The sequence below is a fragment of the Lampetra planeri genome, chromosome 27 (assembly GCF_965212315.1).
Source record: "Lampetra planeri chromosome 27, kcLamPlan1.2.h2, whole genome shotgun sequence".
Classification (NCBI taxonomy): Eukaryota; Metazoa; Chordata; class Hyperoartia; order Petromyzontiformes; family Petromyzontidae; genus Lampetra; species Lampetra planeri.
Window position 1 is genome coordinate 11,448,724 of NC_136133.1, and position 14,960 is coordinate 11,463,683.

The 14,960-nt window shown below is 50.4% G+C and overlaps 1 protein-coding gene across 1 annotated transcript in view; it reads right to left on the reverse strand.

The window, feature by feature from the left end:
- Positions 1 to 18: 18 nt before the first annotated feature.
- LOC144727934 (KAT8 regulatory NSL complex subunit 3-like) overlaps positions 19 to 14,960 on the reverse strand; it is a gene marked incomplete at its 3' end in the record, with an annotated part of 27,153 nt that continues 12,211 nt past the window's right edge. The window contains exons 4-14 of the mRNA XM_078607063.1: positions 10,051 to 10,233; positions 9,353 to 9,443; positions 8,219 to 8,404; positions 7,226 to 7,357; positions 5,524 to 5,646; positions 4,774 to 4,875; positions 3,107 to 3,178; positions 2,904 to 2,978; positions 2,466 to 2,623; positions 1,380 to 1,443; positions 19 to 177 (exon numbers count right to left, since the gene is read on the reverse strand). Of these exons, the coding sequence (XP_078463189.1) occupies positions 19 to 177; positions 1,380 to 1,443; positions 2,466 to 2,623; positions 2,904 to 2,978; positions 3,107 to 3,178; positions 4,774 to 4,875; positions 5,524 to 5,646; positions 7,226 to 7,357; positions 8,219 to 8,404; positions 9,353 to 9,443; positions 10,051 to 10,233 (1,345 nt within the window). The remainder of the gene's footprint in view (positions 178 to 1,379; positions 1,444 to 2,465; positions 2,624 to 2,903; positions 2,979 to 3,106; positions 3,179 to 4,773; positions 4,876 to 5,523; positions 5,647 to 7,225; positions 7,358 to 8,218; positions 8,405 to 9,352; positions 9,444 to 10,050; positions 10,234 to 14,960) is intronic.

Genomic DNA, 14,960 nt, shown 5'->3' on the forward strand with positions numbered 1-14,960 from the left:
CCCCCCGCCGCCGCCCCCCCCGCCGCCGCCCCCTCCGCCGCCGCCCCCTCCCTTCCTCCGACCACCTGCATCGCCCCCACCGCCCCCCGCGCCCCCATCGCCCCCTGGGGGGTCGGGGCCCACATGGGCGGAGGCAGCGCGACCCAGCACCCAGGAGAGGAAGTCTGAGATTTCATCCTGAGAGATCGAGACACACATACACACGGAGAAACGCACACATGCATAGAGATACATGGAGACACACACATTCATAGAGACAACACATTAACCTATTCCTGTTCTAATGACGTACGTGTACATCGTCAGTTTTCCTTCCGATTCCGTTCCGATTCCGTACGTTTACATCATCGGAACAGAATCTATTGCGAATGGAGTCGGAAGTAAAAGGCCATGCGGGGGGGGCATGTAGCAGTTTGGTACCAGCTATCGTGGAGTGCATTCGTGTCGCTACAGTTACCTGCAGTGAGTACAGGACAATGTCATTAAAAACAGCAGCGCTTCACCTCTATAAATATAATGCTAAACCGCTTGCGCGTTGAAATTCAGCGGTGAACAGGACCCACTCTGCAACTTGCAGATGTCTCGGAACAGGAAAGGGTTAAATAGAGACACACAAATTCATAGATATATATATACAGATACACCCACATTCAGAGACGCACATTCATAAAAAATATATCCATGCATTCACAGAGATGCACAAACATTCATAGACGTAGAAATACACACATTCATAGAGATCTTGATTTGAAGCTTTCGTGACTGCAGGAATCCATACTCCTTGGTTCTTTCGGTAAAGTCACGTAGGTAGAAAAAATTATAATAGATCACAACGTTTCGATCGTAACACAAGCAACCATCATCAGGTGTGAAACAAACACAGCAGGACCGCTGACGTAGGAGAAAGAGCTGCTGCAACAAGAGTTTATATAGGATTTTGGTGGGCCCAACCCAAGGGTAAGTGGGCGGAGCTAGAGAAGGTATTTGTACGTAAATCTTGATTTGAAGCTGTAAATGTTAAAGATTAGCATGTCAATGTGAGACGGCACAGCCACCGTGCCAATGAGAATATTAGCATGTCAATGTCAGAAGACCCGGGCAACAGGAACAAAAAGAAACCCTAAGAGCAAGAGGTACACATGATGAGAGGGAGACACAGAGAGAGAGACACACAGAGAGAGTCAGAAATAACAGCTGACATAGGCAGGTAGGATGGAAACATCACAGTCAGTTAAGATTTGACTTGGTTAATAACGTCCTTCCAATGATTGCTCAGTTTGTACCCATCTTCTCGGTTGAAGTTGTGTCTGCGTTTTTTCTACCTACGTGACTTTACCGAAAGAACCAAAGAGTATTCATAGAGATATTCAGAGACACACCTGAATGCAGCGATCCACCATGCTTTGTGTGAGACCCTCCAACCGTCGCTTAGTCTTGTTCATCCTGCACACACACAGGGGTGCAAGACAAAAAACGCAGTATAGCCTTTAACGCTTTAACAAACTGCTGGGGCAAGGGCTGTTAGTGAGTACCTTTGAAGGCTGGCACAGCATGGGAGGGGGTGGGTGGCCAGCACCGCGCCCAACCACGTATCTCCCTATTGGAGATGATTACACACCGCACCATGTACTCATTTGAGGCAAGAGTCGACCTAGGGAAGGTCCATGACCAGTTCAGATAATCGTCACTGGTTCGGGAATCGAACTCGGGTCTCCAGGTTTATAGGACAGTGTATACACACATCCCAGTACTCGCATCATGATGCGCACACACAGCAGTGTACACACGTCACAGAGGACACACACATCTCAGTGTACAAGCACTAAATATGTTTAGACTCGCCCTTCACTTTCAATGAATAAGACTCATTTAATGTGTACATGTGGGGGGATAGAGCTGCACTATCGCTCCCCCCCACACATATACACAAATATACACACACATACAAACTCTGGTATGTGAATACCGTATGACAATGAGGGGACGCGATGGTGATGGTGCGGTGTGGTGGTGTGGTGTAACGGTGCGACGCTTAGGTGTCGCTGTGGTGTGAAGCAACGGTGTGATGGTGGTGTGTGATGATATGTGGCAGTGTAACGATGCGCTGTGATGGACGGGCGTGACAGCGCAGGGATGTGGCATGATACCGTGACGCTGATGTGATGCCGAGGTGGCGCTAGGGTGATGGTGCGGTGTGACAGTTTGGTGCGATAGCAAGACTGTAGTGCGACAGTGTGGTGTGACGGTGCGACAGTGCAGTGTGATTGTGTGGTGCGATTGTGCGGTGTGACGATGCAGTGTGACGGTGCGGTGTGACAGTACGATGGTGTGGTGTGCCTGTGGAATGGTACTGTGTGACGGTGCGGTGTGACGGTGTGACCTTGCGGTCTGATGGTGTAGTGTAATGGTGCGATGTGATGGTGTGACCTTGCGGTCTGACGATGTGGCGGTGCGGAGTGACGCACCGGAGACTCGAGTCGGCGCCCCCGACGATGACGAGGCCACTGTGAGCGCGGAGTCGCTCGCGGAACTCGTCCATGGCGGCGGGCGAGCTGAGGGTCGAGCGCTGCCCAATCACAAACAACGTTGGGACTCGCAGCTCCAGCAGAGGGTCGTCCACATCCTGGCCCGGCCACACGGCAGCACACGGTCACACCGTAGCACGCGGTCACATGGTCACATGGTCACATGGTCACATGGCAGCACATAGTCACACCCTAACAGATGGTTACACGGTCACATGGTAGCACACGACAGCACACAGTCACATGGCAGCACAAGGCAGCACATAGTCACATGGTCACAGAGCGCGCACACCGCCGTACGGCAGCACACGGCCACACGAACACATAACCACACGACAGCTCACAGACAAAATGGGGACCTTTGTCTTTGTGTCTCACCCCTCTCTCGCCCTCTGTGGTGAAGAGTGGGAAGCCGAGGCAGACAACAGCTGAGACGCTCTCCATTAGAGACACCTGCAAACACGCACACAAGCACCCCAGTATGGGTGTGTGTGACATTCCCTGTTTGTGTGTGTGCGAGAGTGTTTGCATGTGTGCGGGTATGTGTATATGTTGAGCTTTGTGTTTGTGTGTGAACTCACGTGACACGCCACCAATGCTCCCACGTTCCAGCCAATTAGAACTACCGGTCGGTTTGGGAAGTGGTGCTGAAGCTGTAAACACACAAACACACACACACACGTACAACAACAACCATGATTCGCCACTAAGTGGCAGTAACAGCACATTAACGCCATGTGAAGTGTCGAAGGCTCGCTGACAGGAGGTCGTGGGACAAACCACCTGTGCTCCTCATGGTGCTAACTAGATGCGTTTTAGCCGCCAAGCACTCCGCTCGTTGTTGTGAGTGTTGCTCCTTCACCCGCCGTTGTTGTTGGAGGGCCCAGTAGCATCCTACACGAACCTCCTCCACAGAGGCCAATCTTGACACTGCTGATCAATGGCAAGTCTACTCAGCTCCACATCCTCCGATACCAGCCCAAACGCACCCATTTAGCACCCTCTATCTGGCCAACAGAAGCTGCTTGGGAATGCCTTGCCTGCCGGAGGAGCTCACTGATGGGACTTTCAATGACCTCACACAATTCTGCCTGGTAAAACTCAGGATGAATTGTAGGCAGGCCAGCCTGAATGTTTTAAACCGGCACAATGTTCCTGCAGAGGGGTCCACGTTTTGCAAGCATAGAGAAGGAATAGAATAACCGTGGCTGAGAAGACTCAAAGCTTTGTGTGGAGCGACAGGCCAGGTAGCTTCCACAGAATTTCACAAACATAATGCCGCTTGACTGAATAAGATCTCAGCTGCCAAGCTGGAAATATTCAAAAGCACACGGCTCAAGTATGGAAACTTCTCCACTCTCTCCACAACTGCCCATTCACTCATGGGAAGTGGACAGGGTTTAGTATTTTATGACATAAAGACCCATACTTTATTTTTGTGAGGCTGATGGTAAGGCCTCACCTCTTACAGACATGCTCCAGGCTCAGCAATAGGGTATCCAACTCATAATTGGGAGCCATCCCTTGATCACACCCGGGCATAATCAGCGTGCCATTGTATTTGTATCAAATTATTCCGGTACAACCATGGAAAGCTTTTCAAACTATGTGGTCAAAGATGTTCAGTAGTGTAGGGGTCAGAGGATATCTCTGTCGCATCCCAAGATCAACAGGCCATGCAGCTGTACCTGGGCCTGCTCACTATAATGAAGGTCCTTGATGATTTCGATTTAAAGCTTTCGTGACTGCAGGGATTCATCTTCTTGGTTCTTTCGGTAAAGTCACGTAAAATGGAAATAATAATAAAATAATAAAATAAAACATAATAAATAATTCTCACGACGTTTCGGCCACAACGCAAGCAGCTGTCCTCAGGTGGAGAACAGGTCTGTCGAATGACACACCCCAGGCTTGGAGCGACTAATTAAGCTGGGATGGAGGGGGGAAAGAGCGCCTTGACAAAATAATTTGCATATCAAGAGGAATTTAGCATATTATGGGAAATGCAGATATGTAGTACAGATGTCAGGGACCTCGAAAGCATGAAGAAAAACCCAGAGCCCTGGCCTGTTGGTGGTATAATAGGCCTTGACCAGGTCAACAAAACAGAGGTAGGTCCTTAAATACACACATACACGCACACAAGCATGCACGCACAAACGCACGCAAGCATGCACACACACACACACACGCAAGCACCCATACGGATGTGTGCATCCACACACATGGACAGACAAGTGTGTGCTACCTCCAGAACTTTGGTCCTGACAGCGCCCACCATGTGCTCCAGACACTGTCCCACACTGAAGCCAGCGCCACCACTCGTGGTGTGCATAGTGACTGGCACCACCTGCGTGACATCACCACCACTATTGACATCATCGCCATCATCGTCATTACCGTCTTCACAACCACCAACACCACCATTGTTAAAATCACTTCTATCACAACTGCCACCACCACTGTTAAAATCACTTCTACCACAACTGCCACCACCACCATTACCTCTACTGTCACTACCATCACCTATACCACCGCCACCAGTCACACCACAAGAACCACCACCACCACTCGCAGTTTGTATAGTGACTGGAACAAAGTATTTCTCCTATCATAATCATCATCACCACTATCACCACCTCCACCAAAAGATAGAGACAAAAGGTTTCCCCTGTATAGCCTTAATGGAATTTGTGCAAGTGCTGTTAACAGGCACGTATGGCACACGAGAGGGTGGTGTGGCCACAACCACACCTACTGGACATCTGTGAAAAAGAGCTTCATAGCTCATTGGATTTGTCTACACTAAATAAAGATTTTGATTTTGATACCGAAGGTTGTGTCCACTTAAGGAAGACCCAGAACCAGTTCAGATATTTATCATTGTTGCTGGTCGTTAATAGGAATCCAACTCAAGACACCAGATGCGAAGCGTGGTGTGCTAACCACAGTGCCACAGCTCCTCACGCACACCACCACCTCCAGTCACCCCCCGCACCTTGCCCAGGCACGAGAGCTGTGAATTCCAGAAGCGCAGGCGCCGAGATGCGGCAGCAGCAGCCGTGGAGGCGGTAGGGCCACTGGGGGCGATGAGGAGGAGGGGGGCACCCAGCAGCTTCACCTGCACACACACACACGTACACACACACACGCATGTGTACACAAACCAAAGAGAAAGGTAAAGATCCTCTCTATAGCCTGAACAGGCTGTAGGAGCAAGTGCTGTTAGCGAGCACCTATGAAGGCCGGCACAGCACACGGCGGGGTGGGTCGCCAGCACCACACTCGACCGCCGTCATCTCCCCAGTGGCGATGTTTACACATCGCACCAGATACTCAAGTTCAAGTTAATTTATTAGGTGTAGCCCTGTGAGCCATTCGGCTCTTGAATCGGGTGCAACCGCAACAAACAAAAAACAAAAACATTAACAAAAAACATCTTAAAGTAAATATGTGTCTAAGTGCAAATAGAAAATCCAAGAAAAGACAGCAAAATATTGCAGAAAAAGCACTGTACACCAACACTGTGTGCAAAAATCCCAGTGGGATGCAAGTCAAACAACAACAACCACAAGACAACTTAGATTAAGGCCATCAGTCTAACTATGTAATACAACAAACAAACATGGCCAAACCAAAAAACTTTTCGAAAATCACCAAAATAAAGCCATAAAAGCAATGAAACAGTGGTCATAGGAACTGTGACCGAATTTTCACAATAAACGACGTAAACAACATGTACTACCAAACTCTGCAGCCATAGCTGGCTGCATGAGTCACTCCACAACAGTAGGAGCATCAGTCGGAGTATCAACATTTTTCAATGCACCTTTAAGATCAGCACACTAAATCTGAACACAGATAATACTTTGCAGCGATCATCCGGAGCGAAACATTGTATTTTAGGCCACTAAATTGCAGTGGCAGCTAGGGGTGTACAACTCCTCTAGAGCAGTTTTGAGTGAAAATCTCATAGGTAGTGCTTCAAGTTGCAGTTTATTGGCAATAGCATTCCAGACCCTGGGGGCATCAAAAGCAAAGGCCCTTCCTCCAGTATTTGTACGGCAATAGGGAATGTGAAGCTGGTAAATGAGCGAAGACCTTAGGTCAAATTTGTTCTTTGAAACAGAGAGGAGATCCAGTAGCTAATCTGCGAATTTTTTTGTAAGTACATCATGAATAAATAAGATCTGATGCACAAGCCGTCGAACATTGAGAGATGTTAAGTTTGACCCAATGTAGATCACTACAGTCACTCATTTGAGGCTGAGTCGACTTAGGGGAGGCCCAGGACTGGTTCAGATAATTGTCACTGGTGTTGAGTGTGAGCGGGAATCGAACTCGGGCTGCCACGTTTGTTGTGCAGCAAGTTAATGGCTACACTACCGCTCCCTACTTCACCTGCAGGCACATATACAACATGACAACAACAATCTCCGTTCACTACGAAGTGGTGGTGACGTCACCACGGGATTTGTGCCATGCTAGGTGTACATGTGTGCATGTGTCCACACAACACACGTTTAAACACACACGTACACAAACACACGTACACACATGCGCGTACTCGCACTCGCACGTGTACAGATATTGAGAAAGAAGTCCCACTGTGAGTCCCCATGTCCCCGTGTTCCCGTGTCCTCATACCAGTCGGACACAGAGACGCATCTCTGTGTCTCCGTGTCTCCGTGTCCCCGTACCGGTTTGTATTGAGACAAGAGCCCCACTGCGGGGTCCCACGGGCGCTTGAGGAGGAGGGACAGCGCCTCGGCACTCGTGGCCTCCGACTTGGTAGTGGACGGGGCGATCATGCGGTCCACCAGCGACGGGACCTGGGCGGGCAAGCACAACCATTCAACTGATGCTCTTCTCCACACCCTAGCTCACTCACTACAGTCAATCAATATGACAGCTTCGCAACACATCCTTCAACTTTACCCTCTCAACAAAGCCTTTCAACACCAACAAACATCCGTTTGCCGCAAAGTGGCCGATGACTGCCAAAGGCACCTCCAGTGTTCCCTACTGTACCAACTTGTTTTGTTTTAGCCGCACAGCGCTCCGCTTGTTGTTGGGTGGGGACTGCCTCCAACTGCCCAGTAGCGTCCTTGAAGAGCCTCCTCCATAGAGGCTGACAACACTGGTAGCAGTCATCAGCAAATCTACCCAGCTCAATATCCTCCTGTACCCCATCAGCCCATCTCTCAATGCAGCCGATCAACACATCCTTCCGACACCGCCTCTTGACACCTCCTCTCGACACCACCTCTCGACACAACCTCTCGACAAGCCTCTCAGCAAAAGTTAGAAAGTCCCTCAAGGCTTTCCTTGTCGTCTGCTTCCCCGTGCCGCCACTGTCACACACCTCAGAGGAGCGCCTGCTATTGCTCTGACTGCAGCAAGGCAAGGACAAGCTGCAGATGAAGATGCAATTTCTTTTGTCTTGCTGTTGTAATGTTTGTGACCCAGATCACTCTTGAAAATGAGACTATCTGGGTCTCTTGAGCTCTCATGCTGGTTAAATAAACTCAACTTGAAACTGGTTGCTCCGTGCCGAGTTAAACGTGCCTGGCGTGCAAGCAGCACCATCGGTGCGGAGGGGGGTGTGAGTGTTGCTGATATAATCTTGCCAGCACAGACCACTTTCCAGCTAGCATGCACAAAGGAAAGAACGGTGGTGAGTGTGATCGTGCCTTGGAGCGTAGCGTCTGCAGCACGTCGAGGTAGGAGGAGAGTGCTGCGACGCTCAGAGAGTCAATGAGCGTTGCATGGAGCCACTGGGTCAGCCGTGGCTCCCAGCCACAGCTCGCAAGCGCAGCGCGTACGCGGCTTGCACAACGGTCCACGGCAGCACGGCGCAGCACCGCTTCGCCACTCACCTACACACCACACGGACACACACACAGAGCACTTAGGAAGGCCGGCACAGCACACGATGGGGTGGGTGGCCAGCTCCACGCCCGGCTGCCTTTGTCTCTCCGGTGGTGATGTTTGCATGCCTAGCCAGGTACTCATTTGAGGCTGAGTGGACCTAGGCGAGGCCCAGGACCGGTTCAGATAATCATTACTGGTGTTGGCCTTGAGCGAGAATCGAACTCCGGTTGCCAGGTCCGTAGCGCAGCGTACTAACCCGCTGCACTACTGTTCCCCAACAGACACACACACAAAATATGCATATATTTATATTCGCTGTGTATATACACACGCGCACACAAGCAGATACATACGTGGGCACACGCATGGACATGTGTACACATGTACATGTGTATACAATACACACGTGTATACAACACACACGTGTATACAACACTCATGTGTATACAACACACACATATATACAAATACACACGTAGATAAAGGATTTCATCTCAGCTAACAAAAATAATGAATACAAGAGACCAAGATAATGTCTCTTTTGCATGAGTGACCTGGGTCACCAAAATAACAGGCACCACACAAGGTGCACACACGCACACAACAGTAAGGCAAAGATCCTCCGGATAGCTTTAACAGACTTATTGGGGCAGGTTCCGTTCGCGAGCACCTATGACGGTCGGTAAGGTACACGAGGGGGTGTGTGGCCAGCAAAACGCCTGGCTGCCTTTGTACCCCGAGTGGTGTAGACATTGCACCAGGTACTCATTTGAGGCTGAGTCGACATAGGGGAGGCCCAGCACCAGTTCAGATAATCATCACTGGTATTGGCTGTAAGTGGGAATTGAACTTGGGTCACTGGGATTCGTAGCACACTACTGCTTCCACAAGGGTAAACACACACACACGTGTACACACAGGACACACGGGTACACACGGGTACACACACGTACCCCTTGGTAGGCGAGACGAGTGAGCCGATCGGCCTGCAGGGCTTTCACCACCTTCGTGAACAACTTGTTCTGGCTGATGCTCCACCCCAGCCTGTACACAACAACAACAATGGCCGCCGTTCGCCACTAAGCAGTGGTGACGTGACTACAGTGCTTTTGCCAGGCTATGCGCACTTTTAAGGCCACGTGGAGGTGTCAAAGGGTCGCTGAGAGTAGGCCACGAAATAGACCGAGGTGTTACGAGGTTGACTGAGATGACCGACTGGCGCACCGTCACTATGCTGTGCATGTATCTGTGCCAACATAGGCACACGCACAATGTGACTCCAATCCCCAAAGTTCTGCCCCTGCGCAATGTGACCTGCATGTACCACGTGATCCCTCGAAGTACAGCGTGACTCTATTGTTACAGGTGCTGCCCCCACAATACATCATGTGATATCCGAACCATGTGATGTTCTTTCTCCAGGTACCGCAACCCACCTCTCCTCATGCACCATATGACCCCCCCACTTCCGCATGAGATTTCATACCTCATGTGACCTAAATGGAGCATATGATCCTCATTTCCCAATTACCATCCCCCCCCCCCCCCAAGGAACGATGTAACTCTGCATCCCAGGTGCCATCCCCCCCATCCATGTGCCATGTGACCCCATGACACCCCCATGACCCCCACATGACCCCCGTGACCCCACCTGCTGACGCTGTCCTCCCACTCATCGGGAGGTGGGGGAGCAGCCTCGGAGTGCGAGCGAGCAAATGTCACATGACGCTGGCACTCGTTCATCACCGAGCGAGCCTTGGCCGAGTCGCCCAGCGCTGCAGGGGCGAGCGGGGGCGGCTCCACGCTCTCCACATTCACCAGCTCATCCACCACACTGAGAGATAGAGAGAGAATCATACACACAAACGCAAAGCCATATACACGCATAGAAAAATTAGCTTGTGTAACTTGGTAAAAACTCGTTTCTCTAGTCCATACTGCCAGCCACTGGTCCCAATGTTAATCTTAATATTCAGCAATTTTCTTCGATTCGTGGAATACACAGCAGATAAAAAGAAGTGCCTGCCCCGCCAATCATCACCATTGCCTACACCCTAGCCATAAGCCTCACTACACTACTTATAGCAAAGCACACTTCCAGTAGCATGAACACAAATAACGTTAACACCCTCCCTTCCATTGACACAATCGAAGCCATGTGGAGAAGCGATGGGGGGGGGGGAGGGAGAAGTATGACACTGACCAGAACATAAGCATTGGAAACTCCTCAACTTGAAAGTGTAAGAACACTGAAAAGGAGGATCAGGACATGAACAAAACTAACACACATCACTTACCTCTTCAACGAAATATGAACCCCGAAAGACTCTCCCAATGATCAAAAGGAGTGGGAAATTGTGGGGATGGCTAGGCGAGAAACCGAAGGCTGGCAGTATGGTAAACACTCTTCTCGAGAAAAAAGTGTTTACCAAGGTAGAAAACTTTATATTCATCCTATTCTGCCAAAATCTGATACCATTCAGCAACCATACCAGAGCTGGAACCTGGAGGAGGCAATGGTCACTCATTAGAAGGCCACAAACAAACCCAAAGGAAGAATTCTGCGAAGCCAAGATGTCCTTATGTAATGCCTGACAAATGTATGCAGCGGACTGCAAGGTCACTGCCTTTCACTTGGCATCCAACGGCCATGTGAATCTGTTAGACAAGTTTCCCTTGTCTAACAGATTAATTTAAAGTGTCAAGGAGGTGTGTTAGGATCGGGGGGCCCAGGCTTCTGTAGAACTCCAATGGGAAGCCATTGGGGCCTGAGGCCTTCCCTATGGAGGAGGAACCCTAGGCCTCCAGGAGTTCAAGGAGCTCAATCGGGGCTTCCATAGCTACCCCCCAATCCGGATTAACATGGGGTAGAGGAGTCTCAAGTAGGACTTTCTCTAAGTCAGGGCTCGATGGAAGGTCTGACCAGTATAGGTCCTTATAGAAGCTGCAGAACTTCTCATTAACCTCCGCTACCCTCGTCCTGAGGCGCCCATCGGCATTCTTGATCCCAGCAATGTGGTTACAAGGTTGCGTGTGCTTGACCAGCCGGGCTAAGAGCTTGGTCGTGGAGGAAGAGGGGTCGTGAAATGGAATCTTGGTCCTTAATAAAGGGGAAGGTTTGGTTATTTAACACCTTGTCTAGTTCCAGCTTAGTCTATTGACTGCCCCTTGGACCACACAAGATTAGGTTGTCTTGAATAGGCTATGTTTCTCATTCAGTTTCCCCTCCAGCTGTAGGATGGTTCTGACCCTTTCTTTCTTCCACCAGCCCCCATCTGAGATTAAAATGCTCCTGAGGGAAGCTTTAAGGATATCTCAGACCACCAGGGTGGAAGTTGGGGGGATGATCTGGAGTTTATTTCCATGAAACTAGTGACCTCGTTTCTGATTATCGTTAATAGTCCAGCATCCTGCAATAATCTGGTGTCCAGGAACCATGTTCATGGGATTCTTCAGTGGGATCCAGAATAAACTGTGTAAGAACATGATAGTGGTCAAAAAGCTATTGGTCAAGTATAACTCAGGCTCAGTGAGATGGATTTCCTGTATGAAGGCGATGTCAGCTATCTGCCTCTGGAGGAAGGACAGGGTCCTCCATCTTTTTATAGGGTGGTTAAGGCCGTTGTCATTCAGGGAGATGATGCTTAGTCGGACGACCTCACCTTCTGGCCTCACCGAGGCATGGAGGGAAGTGTCCCCATTAGCTGGCAGTGGCATCGTGTATCAAGGGGGGAGGGATGGTCTGAGGGCCAGGGGGCTGGGCCCCGCTGTTGACTATGAGGGCCCGATCCACAAAAGCGTGAGTTTCTATGGCGAACTACAAAGTACTGACTCAGGGAGTTGGGGAGGGGGTAGAGGGGAAGGTTGGGGAGGCGGTCAAACACCGGCCCCCCAAGGGGGGAATCTCAGTGTCCTGCGGTTATAGCCATAAAGTGAGGCAATCCACCGTGACCGGTGTTGTGTGCTTTGCATTGTCCATGAGCACGATACAGTACAGAGTGTCATCGTTCAGGGGAGGAGGGAGGGGGATTGAGAAAAAAACACATTCCGGGGAAGGACAGGGGAGGGGGATCACCACGATAGGAAAAGGCCCCCATACCAATATTAGGTCGCATAAGGTCACGTAAGCGAGGTTGAGAGTCGGGCTTGAACTTGCTGACTCTAAATGGGGCCAACAGTGGCACCCAGGGGATCATGGTCCCCAACGGTAAACAGCGTGAGTCGCGAACAGAGTGTTGCAATTGTCGGGGATGAGGCAAGGCCAAGACAACATAAGGGTTATCGGGGGATGGAGGGTGGGGGTCAAAACAAACACGCCTATAATGTTTATAGGCGTGTTCGGGGGGGAGAGCGATGGGTGGATATCACGTTGGACCCAAGGATCCACCAAGACCGCTGGAATGATGGCTCCGACGTTGAGGTCTCAGGGAAGAGAGGGGGGCCCACATGGCTGAGATGCATGAGGCGAGGGGATGACCTGCCATCCCTATCGCTTCACTCTTCGTGCCGTGCCTAGATGTGTCCCAGCAGATCATGCTCTCTCTCCTGGTATCCGAGTGGTTCCTGCAGCAGGTCCTGGATCTCCCTGTTGCTCATCGCCTCTATGGGGTTGAAGTTTAGGTGCTTCCCGTTCAGGTGGACCCTGAGCTTGGCAGGGTATAGAAGCCATGTCCTCACCCCCGATCTCTTCCCCAGGTCCAGTGCCCACTGTTTGGAGTTTAGCTGGGTCAGGTCCGGGGAAATTAAGGCCTGGGAATCCTAGATTGGTATGTCTTGGCCTTTCATGTTCCTGTCAGTGACAAGGATGTTGTTAGTCTCCGCTCTGTTTATCAGGTGGATGAAGGAGGGGGCGAGGTTTGGTGGCTTGTTTTGTCTCCATGTCGGCCGTGTTTTCCCTTCAACCCACTCGGAAAGCCTGCACTATAGTTTTAGGTGCCGCAGGGGGGGTGTCCTGTAGTTGGATGTTCTTGAGTGCAGCTGGGAGATGCTTCCTGACATACATGAGGGTCCGATTCCTTGCTTTGCCCTCCACCCCTTCCGGAACCCCGAATATCTTCAATTGGCTTCTCCTGTTTATAGCCTCTAACTTATTGAAAGCCTCTTCCAGAGCCTGGAGTTGGTCTCCTCTCCTATTGTCATTTTTCACCAAATTGTTCGTCGTGACCTGCAAGGCCATGATATGCGCCTCCTGTTTCTCCACCCGTTCATTCCTTGATCGAACATTAGGGGCACCGGTGGAGTGGAGAGGGAGGAGGAGGCTCCAACTAACTGCAGTTCGGGAGGGGAGGGAGGAGTCGGGGTATAGTAAAGTGTGGCACTGCAAGGCAGGCCCTAGCCTACCCTGTTTCCTGCTCCTGCTGCTCCTTTACTGTCTAGGATGTTTAACGGGTAAAGGGAGGGTTCAATTGTCTCTTTCTAGGACCCCCTTTAATGGGTCTGACATCGAGAGTAAAAAATATATATTCGTAAAAATAAAAAGGTGCATCAAGACACTCACATGAAGTGGTTGGTGAAGAGGTAACTCAAAAGATCAGCTCACTCTTGCACAATGTCACCAGAAGTCCAAAAGACAGATTTTTAAGGTTGGAAACCTCTCGGAAGCAATAGCCATTGTTTCAAATGGAGGACACATGAGAATGTCCAACATCAATCTAAGGTCGCAAGGAACCATGGACGTTGACCGCCTTGGTCTCTCCACAGCCATGGCGCACAGGAGCCTAAACAGCACTGCCGAGGAACCCACCGGGACTCCAAGGATGTGTTCGTGAAAGGCAGAAATAGCCGACAGGCATACCTTTATGGACGCGGTCAATGAGCCGTTTTCAAATTCCACCTATTGGTGATTGGCATAAGTTGAGATTCAGCATGACAGAGCAACCTGACCTTCCTTGACAGACTGGAAGAATGCCCTACAGGGGCTGGCATAAACCATGCCCTTGGGGGCTCTCCTCATTGTCCGTGCAGTCAACTGAAAATGCCTGACATATGGATAACACATCTCGCACAACACAAGGGCCCCCAAGCCTCCATCATTCGTGATCAAAATTTTGGGTAACCTTGGCGATTCACCCTCACTACAGCTGTTACTTTATCACAGCATTTGAGAATTCACCTCTGTGGGACCTTAGTCCGAAAGTGACAAAGCGCTCGATGCACTGCTCAAAGCTCCAGGAGATTCATGCTTCCCTCTGTGTGTCTTGGCCACCTGCCTTGGAACGGTATATGTTTTGGAGGTGTGGTCCCCACACCCACACACTATCATCAGTCTCAAGTAAAGGTCTGGCCACCGAGTTATCTCCATGGCTCTCAGCAGTCTAGATACTCAAGCGCTCGTTGGGAAAGTTCAACCCATTGATCAAGACTGCTGTGAAATGCATCCCATTGATGCAATCGAGCCAAATTAAGTCACCTCACGTGAAGTCTTGCCCATGGTACCATCTCCGTGGTGGAAGCTATTTACCCCAGAAGAACTAGCATGCTCCTTGCCCTGGTCACTGCAGCTTTTGAGCCTGTTGACTGATGTGCAATGCCATTTTCTTTGAAAGTCGCATCTGACCTTGG